At 50.3% G+C, this 27,144-nt stretch overlaps 1 protein-coding gene across 3 annotated transcripts in view; it reads right to left on the minus strand.

Annotated features, from left to right (window-relative positions):
* Positions 1 to 27,144, minus strand: part of ABCC3 (ATP binding cassette subfamily C member 3) — a 55,473-nt gene that overhangs the window by 19,261 nt on the left and 9,068 nt on the right. For all 3 annotated transcript variants that reach the window (XM_021929026.2, XM_021929025.2, XM_017950569.2), the window contains exons 2-17: positions 16,012 to 16,188; positions 15,192 to 15,317; positions 14,836 to 14,973; positions 13,828 to 13,953; positions 13,535 to 13,596; positions 12,662 to 12,793; positions 10,906 to 11,097; positions 8,176 to 8,353; positions 7,922 to 8,083; positions 6,774 to 6,866; positions 4,265 to 4,468; positions 4,013 to 4,159; positions 3,505 to 3,592; positions 3,098 to 3,164; positions 2,751 to 2,877; positions 2,489 to 2,665 (exon numbers count right to left, since the gene is read on the minus strand). In XM_021929026.2, coding sequence (XP_021784718.1) covers positions 2,489 to 2,665; positions 2,751 to 2,877; positions 3,098 to 3,164; positions 3,505 to 3,592; positions 4,013 to 4,159; positions 4,265 to 4,468; positions 6,774 to 6,866; positions 7,922 to 8,083; positions 8,176 to 8,353; positions 10,906 to 11,097; positions 12,662 to 12,793; positions 13,535 to 13,596; positions 13,828 to 13,953; positions 14,836 to 14,973; positions 15,192 to 15,317; positions 16,012 to 16,188 — 2,196 coding nt within the window. The remainder of the gene's footprint in view (positions 1 to 2,488; positions 2,666 to 2,750; positions 2,878 to 3,097; positions 3,165 to 3,504; positions 3,593 to 4,012; positions 4,160 to 4,264; positions 4,469 to 6,773; positions 6,867 to 7,921; positions 8,084 to 8,175; positions 8,354 to 10,905; positions 11,098 to 12,661; positions 12,794 to 13,534; positions 13,597 to 13,827; positions 13,954 to 14,835; positions 14,974 to 15,191; positions 15,318 to 16,011; positions 16,189 to 27,144) is intronic.

The following is a 27,144-nucleotide window of genomic DNA, read 5'->3' on the forward strand; positions in this document are numbered from 1 at the left end:
GTGGCTCATGCCTGTAATCCCAGCAATTTGGGAGGTTGAGGTGGGTGGATCATTTGAAGTCAGGAGTGCGAGACCAGCATGGACAACATGGTGAAACCCGTCTCTACTAAAAATACAAAAATTAATCGGGCTGTAGTTGCACTCACCTGTAATCCCAGCTATTCGGGGGGCTGAGGCAGGAGAATTGTTTGAACCCAGGAGGCAGAGGTTCCAGTGAGCCAAGATCACGCTCTGCACTCCAGTCTACAGTCTGGGCAACAGAGTGAGGCCTTGTCTCAAAAAAAAAAAAAAAAAAGAAAGAAAGAAAGGAAGGAAGAGAGACCTGAGCTAGCATGCTTGGTCCCCTTGCCATGGGATGCTCTGTGTGGCCTTGGGACTCTGCAGATGCCCCGCTAACAAGAGGCCCTCTCCAGAGGCAGCCCCTGGACCGTGGACTCCTCAGTCTCCATAACTGCACAAAATACATTTCTTTTCTTTATAAATTACCTAGTTTCAGGCATTCTCTTATAAGCAATAGAAAATGGACTAAGATACTAAATAGTCAAATTCCTAGGAACAGAAAATAGAATGGTGGTTACTGGGGCTAGAGGCAGTGGGGAATGAGGAGTTGCCTAGTAGATGCAGTTTTAGTTTTGCAAGATGAAAGGGTTCTGGAGATTGGTTGCACAGCACTGTAAATATACTTAACACTGTTGAACTGCATGCTGAAAAATGATTAAGTTGTTTTTTGTTTTTTTGTTTTTTCTGAGACAGAGTCTCGCTCTGTCACCCCGGCTCGAATGCAGTGATACAATCAATCTCAGTTCACTGCAACCTCTGCCTCCTGGGCTTACGCAATTCTCCTGCCTCAGCCTCCTGAGTAGCTGGGACTACAGGCACGTGCCATCACACTTGGCTAATTTTTTTGTATTTCTAGTAGAGATAGGGTTTTATCATGTTAGCCAGGCTGGCCTTGAACTCCTGACCTCAAATGATACACCCGCCTCAGCCTCCCAGAGTACTGGGAGCCACCATGCCTGGCAAGATGATATATTTTATGTTATGTGTGTTTTACCACAGTTAAAAATAATTAAAAAGCAAAGCCCCAAACTTTCCCCAATGTTCCACGTTTTTTAGAGTAAAGGCCAAAATCTTAACCAAGGTAATCAGGGTTCTGCCTCTCCTTATCTTTTCCCTCCATTTCCCAACCCCTAGTCATGCCAGAGAACTCCAAGATCCCACATAGGGTTCCGTGGCCCCAGACAGAGCTTCCTGGCTCCTGACGAGGCTCACTCGGTCTCTTTGCTGAGTTCTCCGATTCTCAGTGAGGATTTCCCAAGCTACCTCAATAATTTAACCCTGCGGGCATTCCTGTATTCTTTCCCTGCTTTATTTTTCCCACTGAACATTTATCTAACATATTATATATTGTACTTATTTATCTTTCTTATTATCTCTTCCTGCCACAAGAATGTGAGCTATATGAAGGTAGAGATTTTAGCCTGGTATTTTAGTATTCACTACTGTATACTATTTCCCAGAATAGAGTGGGTGCTTAATAAATATATGGTGAATGAATGAATAGATAAATGATAAGCAACTCATCCTCAGTTGTTAAAATTGAGCTCAAAAATGATGCTCAAGGCTGGGCATGGTGTTCATACCTGTAATTCCAGTACTTTGAGAGGCTGAGGCAGGGGAATCACTTGAAGCCAGGAGTTCAAGACCAGACCGGCCATCATGGCAAAACCCCGTCTCTACTAAAAATACAAAAATTAGCCAAGTGTGGGGGTGCACACCTGTAATCCCAGCTACTCGGGTGGCTGAGACATGAGAATTGCTTGAACCCGGGAGGTGGAGGTTGCAGTGAGCCATGATCGCACCACTGCACTCCAGCCTGGGTGACAGAGCAAGGCTCTGTCTAGAAAAAAAAAAAGTGATGCTCAGCCAGGTGCAGCAGCTTATGCCTGTAATCCCAGTACTCTGGCAGGCCAAGGTGGAAGGATCTCCTGAGCCCAGGAGTTCAAGGCCAGCCTGGGCGACATGGCAAGATGCTGTCTCTAAAAAAAAAAATTAAAATTTAGCTGGGTATGGTGGCATGTGCCTGTGGTCCCAGCTACTCGGGAGGCTGAGGCTAAAGGATCGCTGGAGCCCAGGAGTTCCAAGCTGCAGCGTGCCATGATCTCACCACAGCATCCATCCTGGGTAACAGAGTGAGGCCTTATCTCAGAAAGGAAAAAAAAAAGTGATGCTCTTCCTTATGTAGGCTCCCTGCTGCGCCCTCTCTGTACCCTGCACAGGCCTTCAGCCTGGCTCCTAGAATATTCAGTAGCCCCTACTTGTTCACTAAACAGATTTGCTAATAGATCTGTTTCCTCAGTGCCTGGCACAGAGTTGGGTATAACGTTACACCAGTGTGTGAATGAAGGGATGAATATATGGACCTGGGCTAGGTTGAGGCAGGCAGCTCTATGGACTAGCCCCTTAGGGATAGAAGAAGACTCCGTACCTTCTCTCCAATCTCTGTCTGGTCCCCACCAGGCAGCATCTCCAGGTCAGCTAGCAAGGCACAGGCCTCCAGAGCCTGCTGGTAGCGCTTGGGGTTCAGGGCTTGGCCGAAAAGCACATTTTCCTGAAGAGTGCAGTTCTGGATCCATGCCTGCTGGGGCACGTAGGCCACAGAGCCCTGGCCACAGGAGAAATTTACCTCGGGGCTTGCCCAAGGCCTGGCTGAGCCCCACACCCTGCCCAGGAGCCCCTGCCTCTCTCACCTTCATGTGCACTTTGCCTTCTAGCTTCTCCATCTCTCCCAGCAGGGCAGACACCAGGGAGGACTTCCCACAGCCCACAGGCCCCACCACGGCCACCAGTGCCCCTTTTGGGACCTGGATGTCTAGGCTGGGGGCAAGGACCCCAGGAGTCCAGTTAGAGGCAGGGATCAGGATTTTGGTCTCCAACCCTCCACCTGGAGAACCAAGCCCTCCTCCCTTCCAGACACCACCCTGGCAAGCTGAAGCTCTTCCTGCATTCTTGGTCAAAGGCTTTGCAGGGTGCTGCTATTGATCTGAACTTCCGGCCCACTGTGGGCAGCTGGGAAGGTAGTGGGAGAAGCTGGTACCTGTGCAGGGTGGGGGGCAGGTCCTGGGCCCAGGTGAAGGTGCCACTGTGTATGGTGATGGCATAGCCTGAGAGGACCAAGGTGGGCAGGATCAGGGAGGGAGCCCAAGGGATGGGGTAGCCGGCAGGGAGGCTGGGGGGCAGGGGAAAGGAGGACAGGGGATGAGCCTGGGCCATGGGGAAGGGATCCTTGGGAGAAGGGAGGAAGAAAGGGATGTGGGGAGCCCTGTGGGGAAGGGCAGAGGAGAGCAGAGAACCCAGAAAAGGGAGAAGGAGGTCACAGAGTCAAAGCAGATGTGAAGAGAGGAAGAAGAAAAGGGGTCAGGAGAGAACAATGGAAAAGCTTGAAACAGAGGTTTTTCTGGGGTTAGGACTGAGGCAGGCAGCCCAGGCAGGGGCTCTCTAGACCTGGGGAGATGGTCTTTCTTTCCACACACTGGGGGTCCAGTTCATCTTGAGTCAGGAATTGCTGGATCCGTTTCAGAGACACACTGGCCTGCAGGAGGATGTGAGTCAGCCCTGGAGATTGTACTTTCGCAACCCCCAACCCCTACCCGCACCCCGTCCCCAGCGTCCTGGGCTAGGCAGGACCCCCTGAGGGCCCAGACGCTAGCACTGGCGTCCCTCCCACAACTGAGTCTTCCACGGCTCCCACTGCCCAAAGAGAAAGTCCAGGCTGGTAACAGGAGGCTATCTACAGAACTCAGGTTTCTAGAGACCTGACCTGACCACCTGTGACTCCAATTGACCCCTGACCTTAATGACCTCATTCAACCTTGAATAGCTCTTCATAATGCTAGCGACCTTCCCTGAATCCAGTAACTCCCCCTGATTATCCCTTGCCCTAAATGACCCTTCCCTGACCCCAACAACCTGTTCCAACTCCAGAAGAGCCCCCAGCCCTCCCCAGGGTTACCTGAGTCAGGTTGCTGATTAACTGGGGCAGCATGTTGAGGGGAAGTCTTAAGATATCAAACAAGGACACAGACACGAAGGCCTTCTCGGCGTCCAGCACATTGTTTGGGTCCACATACACGTACACCCAGAGGGTGATTAGGGTCACCTGAGCAGCACGGGGGTGGTGTCAGGGTGGAGTCCACTGAGCCCCGGCCATGCCTGGGCACCTAGAACCCTAGAGGCAGGGGCCCAGCCCAGTGCCGAGCCTCACCAGGAAGGGGGTGCACATCCAGGTGAAGGTGGATATGGCGTGGAGGTAGGCCGCCGTGCGCAGCAGCTGGAGCTCACCCTGCCTGATGCCCTCCACCTGCTTCAGGAAGCTGGGTTCCCAGGCGTACAGCTTCAGCACCTTGATGCCATTCAGGATCTCACTCATCAGCTTGATGCGCGAGTCCTTCAATTTCATTTGCTTTACCTGTGCGGGCAGAAAGAGTGGCAGTGGCACACCTGCTCCCTACCCTGACCTCCTGCCCACAGGGTCCTACCTTCCGTCCAATCTTATCCATTGCAGCCATTCCACGCTGCCCACTATTCCTTCTCACACCTCCTTGCTGGGCCTGTGCTGTGCCTTGGCCTGGAATGCATGGCCACTGCCTCCCCGTGTCCTCTGCCTGACGAGATCCAGCTCCACCCTCAGTGCCACTGCACTGGCCTCCCCAGGCAGCATCCTCTGTCCCCTGCCCTGGGTTTCTTCTCCTACTTCTTCTTTTTCTTCTTCTTCTTATTGCTATTACTGTTTATTTTAGAGATGGTGTCTCACTGTGTTGCCCAGGCTGGACTGCAGCAGTACTATCATAGCTCACTGCAGCCTCAAACTCCTGGGCTCCTTTGATCCTCCTGTCTCAGCTTCCTGAGTAGCTGGAACTACAGGCATGAACCACCATGCCCAGCTAATTTTTAAATTTTTTTGTAGAGACAAGGTCTCACTATGTTGCCCATGCTGGTTTCAAACTTCTGGCCTCATGTGATCCTCCCACCTTGGCCTCCCCAAGTGCTGGGATTACAGGTGTGAGCCACCACACCTGGTCCCCTTCCCTGGGTTTCTAAAGCACATTGCACTTTCCTTTTGTTCCATAACCATTCCTTTACATATGTTTCTCTAATCAGACTGTGAACTTCCTGAGGGGATGGGCTGTTTATTTCTCTTTGTTCTCCGAGACCTTAGCCCAAGGTGTGGCACACCAGATTAATGTATTCATTCAACCCCCATTTATGGAGTGCCTACTATGTGCCAGGCCATGGGCTACATGTGGAATTTGTCACAGTGAATTCAGACAAGGCCCCTGCCATCATACAGGTGATGGTCTGATGGGGGAGGCATACAATAAGCAATGGTCTGAATAAATGCTTAATTATTAATCATTATGTGTGTTCTGATGGGAAATCACAGGATCCTGTAAGAAAGTAATGAGGTGGTGGCAGGGAAACTACCTTAGACTGAGACTGGGCAGTCAGGGTGGGCCTCTGGAGGGAGTTACTTTTTTTTTTTTTTGAGATGGAGGTTCGCTCTCGTTGCCCAGGCTGGAGTGCAATGGCACGATCTAGGCTCACTGCAACCTCCGCCTCCCGGGTTCAAGGGATTCTCCTGCCTCAGACTCCAGAGTAGCTGGGATTACAGGCATGTGCCACCACACCCGGCTAATTTTGTATTTTTAGTAGAAACAGGATTTCTCCATGTTGGTCTGGCTGGTCTCAATCTCTCAACCTCAGGTGATCCACCTGCCTCGGCCCCCCAAAGCTCTGGGATTACAGGCATGAGTCACTGTGCCCAGCCGAGGAAGTGACTTTAATGACGAAAGGTAAGGGAAGGAAAGGAGTTAGGCAGGCAAGGAGGGGGATGACAAGCATTCCAGGCAGAGGGAACAGTATACGTGGTGGCCCCTAGAGGTACCCTGAGCTTGGTGCTGTGGAGAAAAGAAAGAAGGCCAGACTGGCTGGAACTTGGCCATTCCCCAGGGGGTGAGGACTTGCAAGGTAGGCAGAAGCCCTGCTGGGTATTCTTAGGGAGTTTGTCATTTTTCCTATGGGCAGTGGGAAGCTACTAGACTTCAATAGGCCAGGTAGGATGGCTCATACCTGTAATCCCAGCACTTTGGGAGGTTAAGATTAACGGATCACCTGAGGTCAGGAGTTTGAGACCAGCCTGGCCAACATGGTGAAACCCCATCTCTACTTAAAAAAAAAAAAAAAAAATGAGCCGGGTGGCATGTGCCCGTAGTCCCAGCTACTAGGGAGGCTGAGGCGGGAGGATCACTTGAACCCGGGAGGCAGAGGTTGCAGTGAGCCGGGATCATGCCACTGCATTCCAGCCTGGGTGACCAAGAGAGACTCTGTCTCAAAAAAAAGACAAAATATACTTTAATAAATGTTTGCAAATAGTGGACTGAGTGACTGGCTATTCATGATTAGCACAGTGCAGTGGGAAAACTCATCATTAGACCAGGATACTCAGGTTCAAGTCCCAGCCCTGCCTGATTCTGGACTGCCATTATTTCTCTAAGTGCTGGTTCTTCTGCTACAAAATGAGAATGTCAGTAAAACCCTCTGAGAGTTGTGAGGGAAGAGCAAGCTATGGTTTCTGCAAGTGGCTAGTAGCCATCCATACTCAGGAAGCAAGGTAGCTGGGAGGCCCCAAGGTTAGTGGACACCTTCCCCCAGGGAAGGTGCCCCAGGCCAGCCAGGTGCCCCAGGCAGGAGCATGCACCCCGGACAGCACCTACCTGGAAGGCACGCATCTTCACAGCCACAGCTCCGTTGAGTGGAATCAGTAAGACCATGAGAGCAACTCCAGCCAGGACAGAGGGACCTAGGTTCTGAGGAGACACCGGTGGCTAGATGAGACACATAGGGACAGATTACCAAAGTCTACAGAGAGAACCCAACAGACAAACAGAGGCCTGTTGACTTGAAATGTGTAGATGGGCAGGAAGCAAAAGATGGCGGTTGGCCAAACAGAAATTCAGAATGACCACAACATTTGTAGAAGCAGCCAGCCATTAGAGAACGACGACAGGGATAGACAGTAGACATAGAAGGGTGTCCAGACACACAGAAGGCAAATATAGACGATGACAGCCAGAGTCACACCCACCTCCCTCCAAGTCTTTCTTTCCTCCCTGGCTTCTGCGGGAAGGAGAGTAACAGATGTTGGGAAGATTCCGTTGCAGACATCAGCATCCTCGAAGTCCTATTCTTCCATCCCCACCAATGCCTAGGGAAGCTCTTGTGTCAATTCTTTTTTTTTTTTTTTTTTTTGGGACAGAGTCTTGCTCTGTCACCCAGGCTAGAGTGCAGTGGCATGATCTCAGCTCACTGCAACCTCTGCCTCCCGGGTTCAAGCGATTCTCCTGCCTCAGCCTCCTGAGTAGCTGTGACTACAGGCACCCACCACCGCATCTGGCTAATTTTTGTATTTTTAGTAGAGACGGGGTTTCACCATCCTGGCCAGGCTGGTCTTAAACTCCTGACCTTGTGATCCACCTGTCTTGGCCTCCCAAAATGCTGGGATTACAGGCATGAGCCACCGTGCCTGGCCAGCTCTTGTGTCAATTTTATATCCCCTCTGCTAACCCAGAGTAACCCTCTTTCTTTCTTTTTTTGTTTTTTGTTTGTTTGTTTGTTTGTTTTCTTTCTTTTTAGATGCAAGGTCTTGCTATGTTGCCCAAGCTGGAGTGCGGTGGCTATTCGCAGGCACAATTGTGGCGCACTGCAGCCAGAACTCTTGGGCTCAAGTGATCCTCCTGCCTCAGCCGTCTGAGTAGCTGGGCCTACAAGCATGTGCCATGCGCCCAGTTCCAGAATAATCTTCTCTTGCCACTTCGGCAGCAAGGTCAGAGGAAGTGGGCAGAGGTCAGGGTTGGAGAGTTACCTGCCAGAGGAAGTAGATCGCCAGGATGATCTGCAGGGGTGCTGACCACAGCAGGTTGAGGAAGGGGGCAAGGTCCATGAAGCGCTGGGCATCCACTGACATGAGGTTGACAATTTCCCCCACGGTGGACGCACGTTTGACTGAATTGGTGATAACCAGAGCCTGCAGGTAGACAGTAGATGGGTGGACTTGGCTGCAAGCCTCTTGCAAGCCGCCCAGGGCCAGCCTCTCCCCTGGGTCTTGCTCCAGCTGACCTTCCTATAGATGACACCTATGATCCCAGTACGAAACTTCAGCCCAGTCACGAAGATGCACTGGTAATACTGTTGTAATATCAGCGACTGCATCATGGAACACAGGAACATCAGCCCAGCCACCAGGAAGCCCCACCAGGAGGGGGCCATGGGGTTGGAGATAAACCTGATCAGGACGCTGTGGGGAGGAGAGAGGGGTGAGGTGAGCAATGCTCCCCCCATGGCTGCTCCCTCCTCTGCTGCCCTTTGCTCTTACCCACAGTCTCCACTGCACCCCCGGCCTCTGAAACCTCCACCCCCTCCAACCCCTTGGGCCAGGGAGGGCCAACCCAGTACTGCCTCAAGACCATGACGTCCTAGCTCCACTCTGCCTTCGCCTCCTTCTCTATCCACCACGGACTCTGCTGCACACCCTATCTATCACGCTCTCACCACCAGCCTCACCTGCCTGCCTTCTTACCTCCTGACTTATGGCAGGAAGAAATGCCACGTTTCCATTGATTGGACTTCCTTGCTCCTTCTCCTAGGCTGCTGGGGGCTCTAGATTCTGCCATATGACCACAAATACTCTCACCGCACAAATCCACCTTTCCAACCTCAGTGGCCCCCAGCACTGCCTAGGGACCTTCTCTGGGTCCCTAATCTGCCCCCGATCTTGGGGCCTTCTTCACCTCTCTTCTCTTCCCTTCAGGCCTGTCCCATCCTCCCACCCCTCTCAGCAACTACCTGCCTTCTTGCTTAGCCACCCATTGAGGACTCCCTGCCACTCACAAAATCCTTGCCACCCACGAACTGCCCTCCAGTGGCTTGTCCTCCTTTTTCTGGTGCTCAGGCTGTAGGAGGATGTCCCTGCCCTCGAGCCCTGGCCTTCCTCTGCCTCCTCAGGAACTTGCTGCGCTGTTGCCCCCTCTGCCACTGAGCTTCATCCTGGCCACCTCTGCTGGAAGCTCTACACCTTCACCTATTGACATGACCGAGTCTCTTCATCGTTGGGACACTCTCCTGTCGACCCCGTGGAGCCCTCCAGCCATAATCATAGCCAGGCCTCCCCTTCTGTGATAGCTTGAGTTGTGTCTTCCAAAAAGATATGTTCAGCTCCCAACCCCTGGTATCTGTGAAGGTGGCCTCATTTGGTGAGGAGGTCATATTGGAGTAGAGTGGGCCCCAGTGGCCCCAGATCAGTGCCCAGTGACTGGTGTCTCTCTTTCTCTCTCTCTCTTTCTTTTTTTTTTGAGACAGGGTCTCTCTCTGTCACCTAGACTCAAGTACAGTGGCGCCATCACAGCTCATGGCAGCCTCAGCCTCTCAGGCTCAAGCAGTCTTCCCACCTCAGCCTCTTGAGTAGCTAGGACTGACTCTAGGCGTTTGCCACCAGGCCTGGCTAATATTTTAACTTTTTGTTTTTTGTAAAGACAGGGTCTTGCTATGTTGCTCAGGCTGGTCTCAAACTCTTGGACTCAAGAGTCTGACTTCCAGCTAGCTGGCCCAACATGACCAGACTCCATCCACCACCTTGCCCCACGCCCAGCTTCCTCCTCTCACTGAGCCCATCATCTCAGCAGAAGATCCATCATCCTCCAGTTACCCCGGCCAGCACCCAGGTTGCCTGGCACTCCTCTGTCTCTCTGGCACACACGCCCATCTCCCGAATAGCTCCTGAATGCTTGTCTCATTCCTGGCCTGGACTCCATCTGACCGGGTTGGCCCGCTTCCATCCAGCCACCCTGCCCTACATCCCCCACACTCCTGGCAGGAGATCCTTGAAGCCAGATGCCCCTCCCTGGCTCAGATCTTTCAAGGATATCCTTAGCTCTCCCTCTCTCTGTTTTCCTGCCCCTCCCTCTCGTTGCCATTTCCTCTGCCACTCAGAAACACCTGAGTCATGCTGTTTCAGGGCTTTGTGACTAAGCTGAGGCTGAACTTTCTCCTATTTCTTCACCTACTTGTCTCTCCAAATTTTTTTGATCTCCCGAGCCAGTGGGCGCTCCCTGCTCCATCCCAGGCTGGCTTCTTTGCCCCTCTGGGGGTTTTCCAGACACCTGAGAACACTTCCGCCCCCCACTGAATTCTAATTGATTTAGACGCTGGTTTCTCCCATAAGACCTCAGGACCCTGTCTTACTGACCTCAGATCCCTAGCATCAAGCACCATTCTGGTACCCTGGAGGTTCAATAAGTGTTTGCCGAACAAATTAATGCATGCACGGAGGGGCAAGGAGGTGGGGACTCAGCTCCCTGCAGCTCTCCTTCCCACCTTCTCATTTGAGAGCTCATTCTAGTCCAAGCCACTCCCGAGACAGATGTTAAAGCCTAATGGTGAGGACAGAGCACCGCAGTCGGAGCTCAGAGTCCTAGACTCAGACTCAATTCCTTCTTTGCTGTGTGCCCTTGGCCAAGTCAGTTCACCTCTCTGAGTTCCTGCTTTCTCATCTGTGACATGGGAATGGGGCAATTCCGCATAGGATTGTTGGGAAGGTTTAAAGACCCAATGCTTGTTAACGTACGCACCAGGGTGCCTGGCACATACGATATGCACAGCAATTCTAAGTTGAATGTGAGTGAGGAAACAAGTCAGGCAATGCCTCTTGCCAAGGGTCATATGGAAAGTGGAGCTAGCCTCCCTGGTTCCTGGTCTGGGGTTCTTTTCACTGTACGTTGTTCCTTCTTCTGGGCCAGCCAGCCAGCCCTGCTGCCCAGGGTAGGGCTGTAGTGAGCCGGAGGGTGGACAGACCTGAGCAGCTGCGGATTAATGAAGGACAGCAGGTCCTGGATCAGCTTGAAGCAGGCGCTGATGAGGAAGCTGGAGCCGAAGGTGGCCAGCAGGGCCCGCAGGAAAGAGGGCTTCCGGGGCCTGGGCCGGGCACCCAGCAGCACCTCGTCCTCGCTGGAGGCGTTTTTCCCAGGTGCTGCTGCAGCCTTGTGTCTGGTCCGGGGAGGAAGAAGCAGTGGGTTAGGAATGGGAACAGGGGCTCCAGGAAGCCAAGGGCTAGGCTGGGTTGGCTAGGATGAGGAGGAGGAGGGAGCTGTTTTCTTGGCTCTCAGAGCTGGGAGGGGGATAGACAGCATAAGAATTGCACAAGTGACTCTGTCCTCAGCTGCCAGAGGGCATCTGAAGGGGTGGCCAGACTGCTACCACAAGGGCTCTAAAACCCAGCTATCCTCCTGCGTCTGGCCCTCTCCCTGCCTCCCCACTGCTGGCTCCAGGGAGAATGCCAAGAGGGAAGGGGAGATAAGATCGAGGATGGCTGGTGGCACAGCCACTGGGCAGCTGAACAGAAAGTGGGTGGAGTGGCATGGAGGGACGGAAAGGGGGTGCAGCAGGCAGACTGGGGGCCCATAGTTCTTCCTGGAGGCTCCAAGCTATGAAAACCAGGATACTGCTAACCACGCCCAGGCCCAGTTTCCTCCAACAGCTGGTGACAACCAGAAGCTCCAGGCTGAGCAAACATTGAACTCCTAGGCCTGGATTGTGGATGGGAGGAGGGAGGGTTCAATCCTGGGGTCAGAATTGGGTGGGGAAGGATGATGCTGAGCCCCAGCTCTCTTGACGAGGCAGTTGGCCAGAGACAGGTTTGTGGTCCTTGATAGGAGGCTGCCAGTGGGAAGACCCCTCAGGGGAAGATCATCTCATTCAGCCCCTGCCTCCAGACAGGAGGAGGCAGAATTCGGCAGGGGTATGCTGGCTCCTGGCCCTGGAATCAGCCCTTTCAGTCAGTCAAGGTAGTGCAGTGATATGAGGAGGACCTCTGGGGCCAACCAGCTCCATGTGGATTCCAGCTCTGTCACCACCAACTTGGGGACCCTGGGAGGTCCTCTGTTACATTTCTGTGCTTCGGTGTCTCCATCTGTTTCTGTTGTTGTTGAGATAAGGTCTCACTCTATTGCCCAGACTGGAGTACAGTGGCACAATCTCAGCTCACTGCAGCCTTGACCTCTCGGGCTCAAATGATCCTCCCACCTCAGCCTCTCAAGTCGCTGGGACTACAGGTGCACGCCACCACGCCCGGCTCATTTTGTTTACTTTTTGTAGAGACAAGGTCTCACTATATTGCCCAGGCTCATCTTGAACTCCTGGACTCAAGCAATCCTCCTGCCTTGGCATCCCAAAGTGTTGGGATTACAGGTGTGGGCCATCACGCCCGGCCCCATTGTCCCCATCTGTAACACAGGGACACTAGAACCTACCCTTTAGGGCTGTTGAAAAATTAAGTGAGTTCATTTATATGCTTAGGATGGGACCTGGGATGGAGTAGGTGCTCCAAACTGCCAGCCATTCTCCTGCTCCCCACCAGAGCTGGGAGAACTAGCCCCTTCCAGGCCTAAGCTTCCCATAGAATGGTCCTGAGGCTGTCAAGAAATCACCTGGTCCTGCTCTGCTCCCCACCCCAGGGATGCCACCCTCCCAGGTCTACCAGCGTCATCTGCAGGAGACCTGGGGTAAGCGAAGGGGCTGGGTGGTGGGGCTGCGGGCAGAGGGAGGGCCTCACCGTGCCGTCTGCTTTTCCTGCTTCCTCCATGCCTCCAGCAGCTGCTGCACCACCATCTGGGATCTGTCCTCCTCCTTCAGGGACCAGAGGTCCTTCTCCTCCAGGGGATGCCGGTAGCCATAGATGGCCATCCTGCGGAGAGGTGAAGCCCGCAGGCAGCCCCGCAGAGGGTCAGGGTTTAGCAGCCTGGAGCCAAGGGCCAGTGTCTCCAGGGCCCCAGGGTCTCCAGAAAGGAGGGTCTCCCTCGGGCACTGTGACCATGAAAGGTGTCTCCTTTATTTCCTCAGCGAACAGGCTGGAGGTCACTGGCTGTCCCTCCTAAGTTCCTACCACTACCCCCTTCTCCTCCTCCTCCCCGGGTGCCCCATCTCTTCTCCACCGCAGGCCCTGGTGATGGAATCCACTCTGGCTGGGGCCCTGGGTGAGGACAAGGCCTAGGAGATTCGGCCCCAGCCTCGGGTGCTTCCTCAGAGCTGTGGGGTTAATGAGCAGTCACCCAGGTCACAGACACAATTATCCCTGCTCAAGCCGCTCTGAGGGGCAGCCAAGGAGATGGCAGGCTGCAAGTTTATCACAAACAGAAGAGCTCAGAACTAATGATAGTCTTCTTCTAGCCTCCTGGGCCTGTCCCCGCAGCCTGCCAGATGCAGAGCTGGCCTGTAGCCTGGGGGTGGCGCTGGGCCAGGCCAGGCCTCTGCATTCGGCCGCCCTCCCAGACCACCTCCCCACCCTCATCTGACCCGTGCCCACTGCAGTGGGGGCTGGGGTAGGTGGCCAGCCAGGTCCCTAAACTGCTGGCCTGCTCCCCTTCCTCCATCTCACCTGCCATCCCTCCCCTCCCTCTGGCCCGGGCTGGTGCAAGAGCCAACTCACTTTGTGAACCACAAGAAAAACAGGCGGGAGAGAAAGCCAGCGCTGGTCTCGGGGTAGGGGTTCTAGAAGGCGAGAGAATAGGATGGGGGAATCAGGAGTGCCCACCACCCTCTCAAAGCAGAGTGGGGAAATGGAGGGGACCCTTGTTCCTTCCTGCTCCAAGCCCCAGTTTACAGATTGTGGAGATGACCTCTCTCCCACTTTGAAAGGAGCTAGAGGGGTTTGGGGCTGCTGGTCAGAGCTGGGCTGAAGACTGAGCTGTGGAGCCCCCGCACCCTCCATGGCAAACTCACAGGGTCGACATTCTTTGCGGAGAAAAATGGAGGTTTCTCCCTGAAGCAGGCCAAGATGAGGGCACACAGTACCAGGGCAAAGTGGATGTAGAAAGTGGTGAAGCGGAAGGGGTCTGAGATCTCGCCCTGGGTGGGAGAGTGGAGCGGCGTCAGAAGCATTGGAAAAGCCCCTGCCCTGCAGAGTCCCTTGGGGCATCAGGCTCCTCTGGGGCAGAAGGCAGTACCTGGGGCCCTCCAGGTCCCCACTCAGAGGACTCTGAGAGATGGGGAAGGATCACAAGGGGGCTCTGGTTCAGCGAGGACCAGGTGTGTCACCTGTGCCAGGTGTGGTGCCAGCACCTTACCTACATGACCTTGTCTAACTGGGACACCAGCCTACAGGCAGGACAGCCCATGATGCCCTTTCTGCAATTAAGGAAATGAGGCTCCAAAGGTTTCAGCGACCCGCCCGAGTCCACACGGGGAGCAATTGGGTTGTTCAGGGCCTATGTTCTTAGCTACTCTCCTTGCCTGCTTCCCGCTGAGATGGAGAAATGGGAGGCACTAGGTTGGCCTGCAGTGTTCCATCCCACCAGCCCAACATCACAGCCACTGAAGATCAAGAGGAAGGCCAGGAACTGAAGGAGGCAGGAAGAAAGGAAGGGAACGTGCTAATGGGACCTCTAGGTAAACCAGAACTCTTCACACGTGTCTGCACACATGTGTTCATTACAGGGACACTGACTGACACCCACGTCAGACATTGCACTTGCTGGGTGGGTGCTGTGGAACAGCCCCCTACCCTCACATGACGGTCCAACAGTGGTGGCATCTTTGCTCATTCCTGTGTTACACTGGTGCCCCTCCTCAGCCTGCTTCCAGGTAGAAATGCGGCAAGTGGAGAACAACACAATTGTGTTTGTACTTGAAGCCTCCGGGAGGGACCTGGGATCCAGCAGTGACTTTGAACACTGAGGTCACCCTCCTATCAGGGCTAAACCTGGCAGGTTCCCCTCTCCCCGACCTTACCTCTGCCTTGGCTGAAAGGATCTTGGAGCGGAAGGGGATGATATCGCAGACCACACACAGGAACCAGAAGATAATGAGGACCCCCGAAGACTGTACGCCCTGCAGCCGCTCATACTGTATCAGCAGGGTGGCCAGCAGCTGTGCAGGGAGGGCAGGGAGGCCCGGGCAGAACACACACATCTGGACCTGCCTCCATTTCTCCCCATCCCACATGACCAGAAGTTTCTGGGGCCACCCCCTTCTTCTTCCCACTCCCAACATGTCCAGCCCTCTCTTCAGAGCCCACGGTTTCCTTATCACAGTCCACAACCCACTGGAGACCTCCCCCATCCACTTTCCCAGGGCCCCACACTGACCATGGTGATCCCCACCACCAGGGGGGTGACGAAGAAAACAGGGGCAGGGGCCCGGCCATGGACCAGGCCATGAAAGGAGTAAAAAAGGTCCGCCCAGGAGACGCACCACAGCAGGACGCCCAGGACCTGTGAAGAGAGCACAGATTGGAATCCTCATCCCCAGAGGCAAGGACAGTCCTCACTGGGAAGGGGTCTTTGTACTTGAAGCCGCCAGAATCTACTAGACCTGCCTGGGACTGGCACTGAGGTCCGGGAATGGAGCTGGCCAGAAGCTTGTTTGGGGTGGGGAGAGCGTTGCTGAACTTGCTTAAACTTTCCCAAGTGAGGAATATGTCAGCTGGCTGTATATATTCTCAGTTGTCACATTCCCATGGCCCCAAGCAGGTCAGGTGAGACTGGGTAACCTAGTCCAGCCGAGGAGGTGGGAGAGGGCCTCGTTAAAAGCAGAACCCTGGCTGGGCACGGTGGCTCACATCTGCAATCCCAGCACTTTGGGAGGCAGATCACCTGAGGTCAGGAGTTGGAGACCAGCCTGGCCAACACGGCAAAACCCCATCTCTACTAAAAATACAAAAATCAGCTGGGCATGTGGTGGCACATGCCTGTAATCCCAGCTACTCAGGAGGCTAAGGCAGGAGAATCGCTTGAACCCAGGAGGCAGAGGTTGCAGTGAGCCAAGATCATGCCACTGCACTCCAGCCTGGGTGACGGAGTGAGACTGTCTCTAAATTAATTAATTAATTAATTAAATTTAATTAAAAAATAAAAACAGAATCCCCAGGGCCCAGCCCCATCGGTAGGAGATCCCTGGGCCACTGACCGTCTTGAGCCTGGACAGGTGGGAGAGGATGATGTAGCCACGACCATGGTACCGCAGGTAGAGCAGGTAGCAGGGCAGGGCGACCCACAGGTAGATGCAGGGCACCCAGGCCAGCAGAGAGTTCTGGAAGCAGGGAGTGAGGTCCGGGTTGTCTGTGTGCACAGACAGGTTGGAGTCCTGGGGACAGAGAGAACAGTTTAGTGCTGTGGCAGCCCCACAGAGAACTGGGCTCTCTTGAGGAAGATGGCTTAGCTAGAGAGACGTTCCATCAGAGACACGGGTGGAGTGGAAGACAGGTGAGGAGGTGAGAGACCAAATACACAAATGAGAAGTTGTCGTCCCAGGTGTGAGTTCTCCAAGGATGCCATGACTGCTCCCATTTCCTTATATTCTCTCTCTCTCTCTCTCTCTCTCTAATGGAGGCATAATTTAAGAGCAACAAAAACTTGTGCCCATTTAAAGTGTACAATCAGTGAGTTTTGACAGTTGTATACATCTGCAAAACTGCTCCCATGTTACCTCATGGTCCTTTGCAGTTCATCCCTCCCAGGCTGATTTTCTTTCTATTATTCTGGATTCCCACTCCTTTTTTTTTTTTTTTGAGACTGAGTTTCACTCTGTTGCCCAGAGGCTGGAGTGCAGTGGTATCATCTTGGCTCACTGCAACTTCCACCTCCTGGGTTCAAGCGATTCTCCTGCCTCAGCCTCCCTAGTAGCTGGGACTACAGGCGTGCACCACCACGCCCAGCTACTTTTTGTATTTTTAGTAGAGACGAGGTTTCACCATGTTGGCCGGCATGGTCTCGATCTCTTGATCTCATGATCTGCCGGCCTTGGCCTCCCAAAGTGCTGGGATTATAGGGGTGAGCCACCGTGCCCAGCCTTCACTCTTTTTTAAACCTAATTTTTAATTTTATCAAAGTGATATATGCACATAGTTTAAAAGATCACTTTCTCCTAAGGCTTTTTCTGGGTCAGGGATAGGGAGCTTCCCTGAGCCTTAGCTGCCTCTCTTCTGAAATGGAGGTGACCATCCACTGACCCACCTGGACCTCACCGGGTGGATTTGAGATTCATAGGAACCAAGGGATATGGAGGGTCTTTGCAAATTACACAGACTAGAGTGATCAACTTTTCCAGTATGGATGGGACGTCTCTGGTTTTAGCACTGAAAGTCCAGCGTCTTGGGAAACTGCCTGGTCTTGGGCAAACCAGGATGGTGGGTTACTTTGCTGGCTCTGACAAGACTGCCTGTTACTTTTTACTATAACTACACCTATGAACTTTTTTGGAAAGGGATGGGGGAATACATTCATTAATAAACACATGTTTTATTGAGATTGTTTCCTCCAAGGCCACCAAGGTACTAATCTGTTTCTTATGTTCTTTGCAAAGCATTAGATGTTTTTTTAGAGATGCACAGAAAATATCAACAACAAGAAAAACCACCCACAATCTCATCCACCTAGAGACATCTGTTACCTGAGGATATAGCTATCTATTTTCTAATTGCCAATTTAAATAATTATCATTTTTATTTTTATCAAAGTTATGCATGCACATAAATCATTGAATTTTCTTTTTTCTGTTTCTTTGTTGATTTGGTTTAGTTTTGTCTTTCAAGCTGGAGGTGTTAAATTAGATTAAATTTGGCTTAAAGCTGCCTCCATACATAGTGAACTGACACCCAGCTTAATATGTAAACAAACCTGACATGAGAATTTCTTGTAACAAGTAGCTGAGTCTCAGCCAATCACTGCAACTGAGCTTTCAGCCAATCGCAGACTACAGACTGCTTAGACCTGTCCAGATAAGGCAAATTTCAAGTTGTGAATAGGCTATTTCTATGTGTTACTTTTTTTCTGTCTGTAAGTACTATTTGACCGCATAGTCGGAGTTCTTCGAGCCTTTACTGGTTTAGGTTTTTTTTGTTTTTTTTGTTTTTTTTTTTTTTGAGATGGAGTTTCACTCTTGTTGCCCAAGATGGAATGCAATGGTGTAATCTTGGCCCACTGCAACCTCCGCCTCCCGGGTTCAAGCCATTCTCCTGCCTCAGCCTCCTGAGTAGCTGGGACTACAGGTGCCTGCCACCATGCCTGGCTAATTTTTGTATTCTTAGTAGAGACGGGGTTTCACCATGTTGGCCAGGCTGGTCTAGAACTCCTGACCTCAGGTGATCTGCCTGCCTCAGCCTCCCAAAGTGCTGGGATTACAGGCATGAGCCACCACACCTGGCCTAAAGCTTTCCTTTTAACAGATTGGTGTCAGAAGTGGGATCTGAAGTAGAAATCCAGTGACCGTCAGGAGCATTGAGTGACCAAGTAAGGGTACCTGACAGGGCTCATTGTGCCAGTTTTTCTCTTGTAGCAATTGGAGGTCATGGGTGAGTTCTATCTCAGATTCCAAGCTTTAGGAATTTGTGTTTTGAGTTCTCCAAGTTTATTTGAACAATTCTTAGACAGGACTGGGTCCAGGAGCAAATCAGATCTGATAATTAACTGAGATGGATCCAGTTAAAAGCCTCAGGCAGGTGCCTTTTGAAAGTGAGCTCCTCCAAATCTAAGGAGTCTGGGACTCCAGGAGTCTGAGACGCCACTTTCTGGGACAGTGGCTAACTTTATGAGCAATAATTATGAGGAACATGTGTATTTTTGGAAAAATGGGTTAACTTTGCTGAGGACAACTTAAGAGTTACAGTGGCCACAGAGGGAAAATTTTGACCTAGATAAAACTGTTCACTTGCAAGGTGCATTAGAAAAGAAAGGTTCAAAAATGCCACAAAAGCAATGGGATGCATTCTTTAATTGGTACACAGAGGCATCTAAAAGATTAAATGAATAAAAAAATTGCCTCTTTATAAGGTTTCTTACAGAAATCAAATGAAAAAAAATCTGAAAAGTCCCTTTACAAATCTTATTCAAAAGCTTTAGCCATCTGGGCAAGAAATCTTGTTCCATTGGCCAGAAGAACAATTTGGATCCAGATATTCTTTAATAAATTCAGGAGTTTTATATTATTGTACCCAGAACATGGCTAAGATATTTAAATGAAAGCTATAAGATCCGTTGCTATTTACATTTATATATGTCTGTATGTATGATATAGGTATCATAGTTTCTATCTCCTTTTAATGCTTCAAAATTAAATTATAAAAGAGCTCTATTTTGTTGACTTTAAGAAAAATAAGTGCTTATACAAATGAGGTATTCTTTCAGAAAATTAAGAACTACCTCAAATACTTTTGCAGCTCACCTGACTTGGGTAATCTTTGGCAAATAAGAATATTGTTGGTTTGATTAAAACAGACATGTTTTCATAGTTTTTGGGATTAAATGTCATACAGATGCATGATTTCCTATCTAGGTTTACTGGTAAAACAAGCTTATGTTGTCTTTTTATTATAAAATTTGTCAGCAAGAAAAACAAAATGATGACTAGTTGTTTATTATCTCATCTTTACAGGCAATCCAAGCATAAGTGTTGAAAATAAGTGAATTAAATGAATGTAAGTAAGATAAAATTCCCAGGTAAAAGATGTCCTTCCTATACCAGAAGGTTTTATTATTACTTTTTTGAAACAGGGTCTCTGTCGCCTACTCTGGAGTGCAAGTGGCAAGATCTCGGCTCATTGCAACCTCTGCCTCCTGGGCTCAAGCAATCCTCCTGCCTCAGCCCCACCAAGTATCTGGGACTACAGGTGCAAGCTATCACACCCAGCAAATTTTTGTATTTTTTGTAGAGAGGGGTTTCACCATGTTGCCCAGGCTGGTCTTGAAATCCTGAGGTCAAGTGTTCCTGCCTCAGCCTCCCAAAGTGCTAGGATTACAGGCGTGAGCCACCATACTCAGTCACCAGACAGTTTTAACACTCTTAGCATCAAGAATAGAAAGTTGAGGAGGAGGAAAATCTGTACAAACAACAATTTAGTTTTCAGGCCTCGCAAAACAAAAAACCTAAAGGGATATAAATGATATTTTGCCTCCTTTACAGTTTATTATTACAGGGCGACTAAAGACATTTTGGATCATTGATAAACATATTCTACACTGACAAATTGTACTATGAGAAAGCTCATGCTTCTAGAAATTATGGTTCATAGATTTACCAATCTACAGATTGCTAGTGTGACACACAATTCACAAAGGCTTACTTTCTAATTTCCATGGAAATTAAGGTCACTAAGGGTTAAGAATTCTTTTTTTTTTTTTTTGAGACAGAGTCTCGCACTGTCACCCAGGCTGGAGTGCAGTGGCGCAATCTCAACTCACTGCAATCTCCACCTCCTGGGTTCAGGCGATTCTCCTGCCTCAGCCTCCCCAGTAGCTGGGATTACAGGTGCCTGCCACCACACCCAGCTGATTTTTGTATTTTTAGTAGAGACAGGGTTTCACCATGTCAGCCAGGCTGGTCTCAAACTTCTGCCTTCAAGTGATCTGCCTACTTCGGACTCCCAAAGTGCTGGGATTACAGGCGTGAGCCACTGCGCCTGGCCAGGTTTAAGAATTCTAATATATATATGTGTATTACATAATATATGTACCTACTACATCTAATATATGTACCTACAATTACTAGAAACAATAAGGGGGAAACTCGATATGAAAATATACAAGGAAGCTAAGAAAAAGAAATATATAGAAAAGAAATATACAAAGGAAGCTAAGGAAAAGCTATAAGATGTGAGGATGTTTTGTTCTGATAAGGGAAAAAGAGAATAAATTTTATCCTAAAGTGAAATGACTGATTTTTCGAAAATGAGAAGAGGAAAAGTATAGAACAAAAAGTGAATGGATATGAAAGTTGTGGGAGGTTTGTGGCAGATGACTCTTGTGAAAGAAATTTTATGTGTGACCAAGCTGGCTAAGATTAGGAGGTAATTATTTATAAGTTTTTTAAGAGTAAAAGTTAGCAACCAGGTGCAGTGGCTCACGCCTGTAATCCCAGCACTTTGAGAGGCGGAGGCGGGTGGATCACTTGAGGTCAGGAGTTCGAGACCAGCCTGGTCAACATGGTGAAACCCCATCTCTACTAAAAATACAAAAAATAAGCTGGGCGTGGTGTGTGTGCCTGTAATCCCAGCTACTTGAGAGGCTGAGACAGGAGAATCGCTTGAACCCTGGAGGTGGAGGTTGCAGTGAGTGGAGATTGCACCATTGCTCTCCAGACTGGGCGATAAGAGCTAGTATTAATATAAAAATTACAGTGATGCAAAACTAGAATTTGGTTCTCTCCATTAAAACAACACGGTGTTCTTAGATTATTGGTCTCATCATAATAGGAAATTGTAAAAGGGTTTTCTTTCTCTTTAGGTAATTGGCCTAGAAAACAAAGATTCTGTGTTCTACCCAGATAATTTCCTGTGCTTCATGCTGTCTTTGTTAGGTTTTTGATCACTTAAGAAAACTGAGAACTCGCTATTAAAAGAGCTAAGCTTTTTCTATATGTAACTTTTTGTGGATGCCTCCAAAGTCTTTTAATGAATGGTTATTGTTCACAGTGACCTGTAATCCTATGAAAAAAATTTGTTTTATGTGCTGTGTGTCCTTCCTTCCTTCCTTCCTCCCTCCCTCCCTTCCTCCCTTCCTTCCTTCCTTCCTTCCTCCCTCCCTCCCTCCCTCCCTTCCTTCCTTCCCTCCCTCCCTCCCTTCCTCCTTTCTTTCTCCTTTCCTTCCCTCCCCTCCACTCCCCTCCCTTCCCCTCATCTTTCTCCTCTCCTCTCCTTTCTTTTTTTGACAAAGTCTCACTCTGTCACCCAGGCATAAACCTGACTCCATACATAGTGGACTGTAGCCTAATTCAATATGTAAATAAACTGCAACGTAACTTGAGAGTATATTCTTACAATAAGCAACCAAGCCTCAGTCAAATATAGCAGAATTTTCAGCCAATCACAAGCTGCCAGTTGATCAGAACATGTCCACATAAGGCAAACCCTCACTGCACCATGCCCAAATAAGGCAAATTATGATCTGTAACCAATCACGCTGTTTCTATACATCAATTCCTTTTTCTGTCTACTAATACCGCCTGCCCATATTGCTGGGTGGTAAAACTCTATGAACCTCTACTGGTTCAGGATGCTGGCTGAATCATGAATTGCTCTTTGCTCAAATAAACTCTGCTAAATTTAATTTGTCTAAAGTTTTTAAATTTTAACAAATTTTCCTCAAATGTGTGGTGACTTTTTTTTTTTTTGAGATGGAGTCTCACTCTGTTGCCCAGGCTGGGGTGCGGTGGTGCGATCTCAGCTCACTGCAACCTCTGCCTCCAAGGTTCAAGCAATTCTCCTGCCTCAGCCTCCTGAGTAGCTGGGATTACAGGCATGTGTCACGATGCCCAGCTAATTTTTGTATTTTTAGTAGAGATGGGGTTTTGCCATGTTGGCCAGGCTGGTCTCAAACTCCTGACCTCAAGTGATCCACCTGCCTCGGCCTCCCAAAGTACTGGGATTACAGGCGTGAGTCACTACGCCTGGCCGGTGGTGACTTGCAGCTTGGCTGTCTCAATACTTTGGAGTCAGACACTAAAGAGTTGGCTGCTCTGTTTGTTGGGGGCAGGTGGATTTGGGCCTGGATCTGTGACTCCTCAGGATGATCTGTGAACAATGATGAGTGAGAGTACCAAGAACCAAGGACCAAGAAAGCGCTACTGAAGACAGAGTACCGAGGACCAAGCTTATTGGCTGCCGGGCTTCACTGCAGAGTGATCAAGTAGGAACCTGGTCCTTTAAGGAAGACTCCCCCAACAACTGGAAGAATCTGGAGGTCTTTTCTCCGGGGCCAATTTAGGAATGAGGGCTGAGGGTTCTATCCTTCAGTATGCAGACTTTTACTTAATTCCACAGAATAAACTGCTGGTCTTCTGTGAGGTGGCTGGAATTTGCCTGGCTTTAAGAGGGGATGGGTAAGTAACTCGGGTGTTTCATCTCTCCTTACGCATTCTCCTAGCAGCCCCTGCTTTCAGCCCTGCTCTTCCCCTTGCCTCCTTCAGCCCTCCAATTCCCGAGCTTTTACAGACTCCAAATGGCCTTTGGTTTCAGTTGTTCTCTGCTGTGTCAGTGATCACTCCTTGACCTGTTTCTCACTTTCCAAAAAGGTGTTAATATCTTGCCTCCTGTTGTCTCCTCTTCTCTTTGTCCTTGTAGGTTTACATTTTTAATTCCTTACTGTCATTTTGAGGGAAAATCAGGAAGGACTGGAGATAAAATCTTGTGTTCAATCCACCCTATAGAACCAGAACTCCCTCCAACTACAATTTTTTTTTTCTTTTAGGCAGAGTCTTGCTCTGTCTCCCAGGTTGGAGTGCAGTGGTGTGATCTCGCCTCACTGCAACCTCCGCCTCTGGGGTTCAGGTGATTTTCCTGCCTGAACCTCCCAAGTAGCTGGGATTACAGGCTCCTGCCACCACGCCTGGCCAATTTTTGCATTTTTAGTAGAGACGGGGTTTTGCCATGTTGGCCAGCCTAGTTCTCAAACTCTTGACCTCAGGTGATCCACCCACCTTGGCCTCCCACAGTGCTAGGATTACAGGCGTGAGACACCGTGCCCAGCCTTCAAGGGCGAATTAAATAGACCCGTTTCAGACTTTATTCAGGACCTCCCTGCAACAGTGTGGGCTTCCCCCATCTCTTGGAAACTACTCTTTCCCGGTCTCCTGGTTTGTTGGCAAGCATTCCTTGCTGTCTCCTTATCTTCCTTCTAGTTCACCCTGCGGACATGGGCCCTAGTCCCCAAGTTCTGACCTTGGTCCTCGGTGCTCTCTCTCATCATTGTTCACAGACTGTCCTGAGGAGTCACAAATCCAGATCAACAGCTCATTTCACCTCCTGAGCCTCAGCCCCTACTTCCTGCTGCCTCTCAGATGGCATCACCGTCTGTCTGCAGCCACCTCATATTCAATACCTCTCAAACTAAGATCCTTCACTCCCTGCCAGGACCAGCCCTTCCTTTGGCCTTGCCTGCCTCTGCCAAGGGCATCACCATTCTCCCAGCTACCCTGACATCTATGGGGACCTAGGTCCTCTTGATTCTTGATGGAAGCATAGTAGCTGGACAAAGAGGTGTTTGAGACTTGGCAGGGAAAGGTTAAGCACCTTGGCCAAGGTCACATAGCTTAAAAGAACTTACACTTGGCTGGGCGCAGTGGCTCACACCTGTAATCCCAGCACTTTGGGAGGCTGAGGTGGGCAGATCATGAGGTCAGGAGTTCGAGACCAGCCTGGCCAACATGGTGAAACCCTGTCTCTACTAAAAACACAAGAATTAGCTGGGCGTGGTGGCAGGCACCTGTAATCCTAGCTACTCAGGAGGCTGAGGCAGGAGAATCGTTTGAACCCAGGAGGCGGAGGTTGCAGTGAGCCGAGATCGTGCCACTGCACTCCAGCTTGGTGACAGAGGGAGATTCCGTCTCAAAAAAAAAAAAAAAAAAAAGAAGTCACACTTAAGCTGTGTGATCTTGGCCAAGGTACTTAACCTCTCGCCTCTCTGGGCCTTGGTTTCTTTAAGGGTAACATCGGGATGATAATATCTCTTATCTGGTTCCTCCCATCTGGCCCCTTGGCCAGATCCTCACCTCTTCATGAGTAATTGCCATGGACTTCTGGTCTCTTCCCTTCAGATTCCCTGGGCGCCCAGATCCTATGTGGTCTTCCCCTTCCTTTCTGGCCATGCCATCACAGTCTCTTTGCTGATTCCCCTGCCTGGTGTGAGAGGGTCCCGGAGCTCAGTCCTTTCCTCTTCTCTGCCTCCTTCTTATCTGCACTCACCCTCTTGGCAATCCCACGCAGTCTCATATGATATACCATCTATATGCCAATGACTTTCAAGTCTATCTCTCCAGTTCATTGCTCCCCAAATCTCCAGCTCCATATCTAACTGCTGATTTGACATCTTCACTCCATACACCCTACAATAGCCTGCAAGGACCCGCACAATGTCCCTTCCCCCAACCCATGACCCTCTCCCTGACTTTCCTGCTTCACTCCAGCCACGGGCCTCCTTGCTGTTTCTCAACGCACTTGCTGCCCCTGTCTCAGGGCCTTTGTGCTTGCTTTTCTCTCCCCCTGGAACACTCCTCCCCCAGACATCCTTAAGTCTTTCTTTCTCAACGAAGCCTCCCCTGACCACCCTGTTTAATACTGCCACCTGTGTCCCACCCCTGTATTCCCAATTCTCCCACCCTTCTCCGCTTTTTCTTTTCTCTATAGCAGCTATCACCTTTTGACATGATATATAATTTACTAATTTATTATATTTTCTCTCATCTTTTCCTTTATTTGCTGACATGTAAGCTCTTTGAAGGGAAGAACCTTTATTTTATTTATCTATGTATCCTAGACCAGGTACATTGCCCAGTGCTTTGAGAGGCCAAAGCAGGAGCATCACTTGAGGCCAGGAGTTTGAGACCAGCCTGGGCAACATAGCAAGACCCCGTCTCTACAACAATTTAAAAAATTAGCCTGGTCTGGTGACAGGCACCTGTAGTCCCAGTTACGAGGAGGCTGAGGCGGGAGGATTTCTTGAGCCCAGGAGTTTGAGGCTGCAGTGAGCCATGATTATGCCACTGTACTCCAGCCTGAGCAACAGAGCAAGACCTGGACTCTTAAAAATATATATATACACACACACACACACACACACACACACACATGTTTATTGAATAAATGAATGAAAGAAAGAATAATAGTACTATTACATCCCTCTTAATTTTCAGTAGCTGCTTACTGCCTAGAAGGCAAAATTCAAACATTTTACTACGGCATTCAAAGTCCACAGCTGGCCTTGAAATATCTGGCTATGCGAACTGTTGAATCATCTGTATGCTTGAGTTCTGAGTTCTCCCATCAATTTTTTTTTTTTTTTTTTTGATGGCGTCTTGCTCTGTTGCCCAGGCTGGAGTGCAGTGGCACGATCTCAGCTCACTGCAACCTCTGCCTCCCATGTTCAAGTGATTCTTGTGCCTCAGCCTCCTGAGTAGCTGGAATTACAGGCATGTACCACCACGCCTGGTTAATTTTTGTTTTTGTTTTTGTTTTGAGGCCGAATCTCGCTCTGTCACCCAGGCTGGAGTGCAGTGGTGCAACCTTGGCTCACTGCAACCTCGCCTCCAGGGTTCAAGTGATTCTCCCACCTCAGCCTCCTGGGTAGCTGGAATTACAGGCGTGCATCACCACGTCTGGCTAATTTTTGTATTTTTAGTGAGACGGGGTTTAACCATGTTGGTCAGGCTAGTCTCGAACTCCTGACCTTGTGATCTGCCTACCTCAGACTCCCAAACTGCTGGGATTACAGGCATGAGCCACTGTGCCTGGCCCACCTTCCCTTCTTAATCCCATCTGGGGCAGACCTCTGCCCTCCAGTGCCCCTGCCCACCTGTGAGATGGCTCTTCCCAAAATACTGCTTTGTGCCCCTTGCCTCATGCCCACAAACCTGCAATGACTCCTGCTGCTCATGAAGTCACATCCTAGCACCCAACCTGGCCCTCAAGACCCCCTCATGGCATCTCCTCCCACCTCCTTTCCCATTGCTCCCTTCCCCCACAGCCAACTCACTTCATCCTAAATCTGCTCTGAGATTCTTGCTCCTACCCCTTTGCTCAACCTAGTCCCTCTTTTTACCACTTGTCAAAATCCTAACCTAACCACTCCAGGGAGGGGTGGCGGGCCTGGCTGAAAACCCACCTTCTTCATCTTGAGCACCCTTCCTTCTAGAGAGATCCCCTTCCCTGGAGCATCACTCTTGCCGATGCTTGCTGAGGGCCTTGGTGAGTCAGGCAGTGGGCTGGGTTCTGTGGATACAGTGGCACATTGGGCAGACCTATCCCAGCTCTGTGGAGCATGTAGTCAGGGACATGCTGCCTGGGGGCATTTCACTGAAGGCCCAGGTGGGCAGAAGGTGTACCACGTACATCTTGTATTCTAGAGCCCTATTCAGTATTCAGTGGTTGCTCAAACAGTGTGAGTCAAGGACCCACCTACTCTTGCTGAGTCTCTGACATGCTGGCCCAGGGCTGGAATCTGGGTCACAGGATACACCTCTAGGCCTGGTCAGGTACCCCAGTGAGTTGCCATCCAGATAGCCTGTCCCAAAGCTGCCCTGAACCCAGATCTTCAGGTCTCTGGGCCTGGAGTGTAC

This window comes from Papio anubis, chromosome 17 (assembly GCF_008728515.1).
Source record: "Papio anubis isolate 15944 chromosome 17, Panubis1.0, whole genome shotgun sequence".
Classification (NCBI taxonomy): domain Eukaryota; kingdom Metazoa; phylum Chordata; class Mammalia; order Primates; family Cercopithecidae; genus Papio; species Papio anubis.